Below are 5,301 nucleotides of genomic sequence, written 5' to 3'. Positions count from 1 at the left end.
GATATATATATTTTTTTTATTAGGAAAGATAATTGATCCAAAGATTAATTCCTACTAGGTTATTGGTCTGTAGGGCGGGTACAAGACTAAAAGCCCAAGAATCATGCTATGATGACAACTATGACAAGTAAAAGTTCAATCACAAAATGAAATGCTTGCACGAATCATGTTATGTTGACCAACTAGCCTTAGCTAAACTTGAAACGAATCTAGAAAAAGTCGTGATTGATATATCCTCGTGCCAAGTTTCTAAAAAAAAAAGGGTCCCGAAATACGACAAACCCACATATCATATCAATCCATACCGATCTTTGAAAATTGTTTTTCATACACGACCAACCACCGTGTCTCACGTGCCAGACCGGGCTAGTGACAGGCTCGTTCCGAGAGCGCGCCCCGTACATGCCCATACCCATATCCATACCCATAACCAATTACCAACCCTACTTGAAATCCTTGAGACTAGAAATATTCTAAAAGCCCAAACCAAAATTCATAAACTTAAACCCCCTCCACTGCTCCACACATCTCACAAGTCTCACAACTCCCATCCCTTATTTTTCTCTCTCTCTCCTCCCTCTTTCTCTGCACAAATGTCCAGAATTTCAAGCAACCATCCATGAATTATTTTCTTCTCTCCCATCTCACTCCTCACTAACAATCACCACCAAACACCTTTTTCTTCACAAAACTCGATTCATCCCAACAAATAACAATGGAGGAAGAATTAATCAAACGTAACACTGATTGTGTCTATTTCTTAGCCTCTCCTTTCACATGCAAGAAGGTTGTTTTTTTTTTTCTTCGCTCTTCAAATTCTTTCCTAAATTCATACCTTTTTTTATTTCTCTTCTAATTTACTCTCAATTCTCTTTCGTTCGTTGTTTTCCCCCTTTTCTTTGATTTCGGAAGTTTGATTTGTTATTGTACGACTTTATTCTGTTATTCGAGTTTTTTTTTGTGTTTTTTCTAGGGTTAGGGTTTCGTTGTTATTTTCTCAAACATTATGTTTTTATATAGGTGTTAGTAGAGAATGTAGTTGTTGAGGAATTAAATTTTCTTGTGTTGTAATGTTGTATTTTATGAAATTGTAGAGAATATTAACGTGGATTTTACACTGATAAACAGGGTGTAGAGTGTGAGTATCGGCATAGTGATATGGCGAGGTTGAACCCACGGGATTGTTGGTATTGGTTGTCTGGGAATTGCCTCAATCCGACTTGTGCGTTTCGCCACCCGGTGAGTTTTGTACATGATCGCCGTCAATCCAATTAAATTTCAATGTTTGATGTATTTTTGAATGTTAAGATTGTATAGTTGATCTACTCTTTCGATAATAATGCTATAATTTATGTGGCATTGGCGAATTGGATGTTCGATACATACTTGGAAGTTAGTTACTTGATCTTTAGCTAGAAGTGTCGAAAATGGTATCTTGTCTAGAATTGTTTATGGGTTATGTCATCATGTTTAAGAGTGCAAATTGAAATGTATAGAGAGGTAGAAGCTGCCCCTATTAGCTAAGCATAAGGCATTACATTTGTAGATTGTGGACTCGAGACTCACTTGATTCATTGTGGTGCTTTAAAGGGTTTCATAATCATTTGTGGGAGAAATTTATGTTTAGGTATTTTGACAATTCTCTCATTTGACATGCTTTGTTTTTGAAAAAGCTTTCAATTGATGAATTAGGTATGTATGATATGTTTACAGGTGGTGAATTGGACAATGTTTAATACTTACCCAATTAGTAAACAGACTAGGGAAAATATAGTAGCAAGGAGAAGCATTTGGTGGAGATAAATCTTAATTTTTACTGGTTAAGAGCATCCAATCAATGGAGATAATTGGATAATTAATCATAGTGTATCTTATTAAAAGAATACAATAGGAATCTTCTTGGCAAATAAATGAAATGTCTCACGAGTGTCCAACTTCCTCAAGTTTATTTGTCTCACCCTCTGTTCATTATATTTGATCTTGCCATAGGTGTAACATGACAAATTTCATAATGAGCTTTGAAACAACTATTATATAAGCTGATCAGAGATTAGCAGGATAATTATTGATCACCTTTGAGTGAAATCTCGCAACATGTATATGTTCAGCATAAGAAGGATCAAAGTCTACTATCATTATAATGTATAAATGTATTTTTTAGGTAATTTCAGAACTTGACGTGGTTGAAGAGCATGGTTTTTTTATGTATCATGCAGAATGAAAATCTATGTGTTATTGTTCTTCTTAAACTGTTTTTTCCGTGTTGTGTCAGCTATTGCTTACCTGTTGTATGTTGATTTACCATCTTAAAATAGTCCTTATAGAACTTTTTTACAATCTTACTTTTGCTATATGTTTGTGTATATGGTGATAATGTGAAGTAGATGTGGTGGACGCAGTAGCTTGCAAAACCCATACCCTTTTATTAAATCTGTAGTTTCAAAGGTTTCATTGGACATATATCATATGTATTTAGTGGTAACGTCAAATAATCATTTTGACTTTTGTGCTATGCATTGTACAACTTTGACCATTGATAGATTAAATTATCTATTAATAAATAAGATCTAAAAAATTTATATCTTAAAATACACATTGTGATGGATACACATTGTTTTAATCAAAGCATGAAATTGGAAATCTTTGGCGCATTAGTAGTTATTAAGGGCATGAAAACCTGCATGCAGTTCTAGAGGTGACTTATATTGATGGGAGCTCTCACAGTTGCTGCACCATTATTATGTTGGCCTTTGAATGTACCTGATCCTTGTTACTCCTATTAGTATGTGATGAGTAAAGTTATGATCAATCGCTGAGATGTGCTAGATGAATGTTACTTCTTGAATAACCCCCTATTCCCCTCGCGAACATACACGAGGAAGGGTAGGGGCTCTTAGATAAAAATAAAAATAAAGCTCATTATTCGTTTGTTGACTTACAGCCCTTGGAACTACATAACGAAGGATCAACTGAAGCTGCTCCGGATCTGCTGAATCAGTCTTCCATGCCTGCAACAAAGACCACAGTTCCATGCTACTACTACTACCAGGGATTTTGCAGCAAAGGTGACCAATGTCCTTTTCGTCATGAACCTGCTAATGCTTTTGGTTGGAAATCAAAGATGGTCAATGCAGTTGCTGATGCACCAATGGCTTCCTTCGATTGTAAGGCATCTGGGAGAGCTGATGTAGCGCCTGTAGCTGCTGACAAGGATTCAATTCTATCAGAAATAGCAATGACGGGCAACAGACTGCAGGTTGAGCAGAAACAACAGGCTCAACAATCAGCTACTGAATTTATTCCAGAACCAAATACATCAGAACCAACCTATATTCAACAATGTGAAGAGACAGCCGCTGTCAAAACAATGTTCTTGCCTGCAGAAGGCTCCATCAAAAGTGAGCGTGACCTTAGCTTTGATTCTGACCAGAATTCAGAGGAGCTAATTGGTGGCAACATGGTGCAAGATGAGTTGTGGGAATCATCTCCAGGTTTTGACGTTCTTGTGGATGGGCAGACTGAAGATATGGTTTATGAGGATGATCCAGATTGCTTACATGCCCTTGATGGGGATGATGGGGACTGTGAACGCCTGTTTATTCCCCATGGTGTTGCCCGTCAGACTCACTATGATGAAAGAGGGTTCTTTGACAATGGCTTATATGAGCCATCTGACTTTGTTGAAGAAAACCTGAGAAACGATCTTCGTGAATATTCTTCGAGGCACACACGGGACAGAAAAGCAAGACGCCTTGTGGCACACACAAGAAATTCTTTCTCTGTGGAATCACCAGTTGGTGCGTGCTATGATGTAGATCTACGTGATTATCTGCGGAAACGGAGGATGGATGATGATTATATGGATACACGTGACTTGAGGCATAACATCTTGACTCACGTAGGAGAAGGGAGGCAGGAGAGGCTTCAAAGGCATGCTTCACTTCGAAGATTACCCGGAAGGATAGCTTCAAAAGTGGAAAGATATGGTGCTAGATTGCCTAGGAGAAGGAATTATGTAGTTGATGCTGAACAGCGAGGCAGACCTAGGAACTCACAGCATGATGGGTACAGGCAGTATAACGGGATGCAATCACGGCAATATATGAGTGAACGAAGGTCAACCTCGAAGAGAGAGAGATATGCTGAGGAGTCCAAATTTCACAGACCCAAGAGCTTTGCTGGGATCAAAGAAGATCGGACACCTGGTCATTTCAACAAAAATGGATCGGTGGACTTCGAAGGTCCCAAACCTTTGAGTGAAATCCTTAAAGACAAGAAGAAAACATCCTCTTCTGCTGATTCATGAGCCATTGACCTTTTTCTGTCAATGATAGGTGAGCTTGCTGATCTGAAGGTTGTTAAGTTGACAATGTCGGCTTCAAACTTCAATATCTGGATTAGGATTTCTTTTTGACATTTCACTATGGTATGCTATATTCTGGCCATGTCTCTAGCAAATAGCTTACTCTTTTTTTCAGTCTTCTGTATTTTGGGGTCTGGAGGTGTTTGTGGTTGCCTGTATGTCTATTTGGCAGCATTTTTTTCGCCTCTTTTTCTACAGGTTCAGATTTCTGAATATCCTTTACTCCATTAGATGCTTCACCAGCTTTGGCAGTCTCATTACTTATTTGTGGAGCTGCTTGGTTTGCTTATAAGGTACAATCCTGTAAATAAGCTAAAGTCAGAGTTTTTCTTTTGCACTTATGGAAGTGAGAAAAATGAATCACTTGGTGGTGGTTCTATATATAAGGTACTTTTTACTGCGTAGAATGTGTTCCTTTTTTACTCCATTATGTCTTTCATGTTTGATAGTTTATGTATTCTAAGACGGAAATAGCTACATCTTCCTACTGGTCACTAGGTATTTTAAACATCTCTAATAGACTATATAAATATATATGTCGTCGCTGAGTTGGATCTCACTATCCTTTTTATTCTATTATAATTGGATAACCTACCTATTCATGGACCAAGTTTGGTTGAATGTGAACTGTGACTTCTTAGGAACTTCCAGTACTCTAGGAAGTTGTATCTCCTGGAAAGTATCTGAATTGTTTGGTTGGAGAGGTAGAGATGCTCATGGGAAGTTCGACTTACCTACGCGGTTAGGTAAGTAACTTAATCCATTTGTAAGCAAGATTTCTTAAGAAGCAGCCTTTTTAACACGCGGTTATATATCTTTTGGGAACTTTTACTTCCGATGGGTTTTTATGTCAACCAAATAAACACTAGGATGCCGCTTTAGCTTGTGGCTCAAATGAACCATGTCCCAAGTGATAGGGAAGTCGGTACCATTATTTT

The 5,301-nt window shown here is 37.9% G+C and overlaps 1 protein-coding gene across 1 annotated transcript; it reads left to right on the top strand.

Annotated features, from left to right (window-relative positions):
- The first annotated feature begins 504 nt into the window (after positions 1 to 504).
- On the top strand, positions 505 to 4,763 carry LOC104902070 (zinc finger CCCH domain-containing protein 32). The gene is made up of 3 exons (XM_010689734.4): positions 505 to 787; positions 1,129 to 1,239; positions 2,942 to 4,763. The coding sequence occupies exons 1-3, from the start codon at positions 716 to 718 to the stop codon at positions 4,304 to 4,306; spliced, it is 1,548 nt and encodes a 515-aa protein (XP_010688036.2). The 5' UTR covers positions 505 to 715; the 3' UTR covers positions 4,307 to 4,763.
- The last annotated feature ends 538 nt before the right edge of the window (positions 4,764 to 5,301 follow it).

This window comes from Beta vulgaris, chromosome 8 (assembly GCF_026745355.1).
Source record: "Beta vulgaris subsp. vulgaris cultivar EL10 chromosome 8, EL10.2, whole genome shotgun sequence".
Lineage (NCBI taxonomy): Eukaryota > Viridiplantae > Streptophyta > Magnoliopsida > Caryophyllales > Amaranthaceae > Beta > Beta vulgaris.
This window is presented reverse-complemented; position numbering and strand designations above follow the sequence as displayed.

Excerpts from the sequence above, each read along its gene's own strand:
- LOC104902070 (XM_010689734.4), top strand. The coding sequence starts at position 716 with ATGGAGGAAGAATTAATCAAACGTAACACTGATTGTGTCTATTTCTTA. Across the intron at positions 788-1,128 it reads CTCCTTTCACATGCAAGAAG|GGTGTAGAGTGTGAGTATCG; the intron begins GTTGTTTTTTTT and ends ACTGATAAACAG. Across the intron at positions 1,240-2,941 it reads CTTGTGCGTTTCGCCACCCG|CCCTTGGAACTACATAACGA; the intron begins GTGAGTTTTGTA and ends GTTGACTTACAG.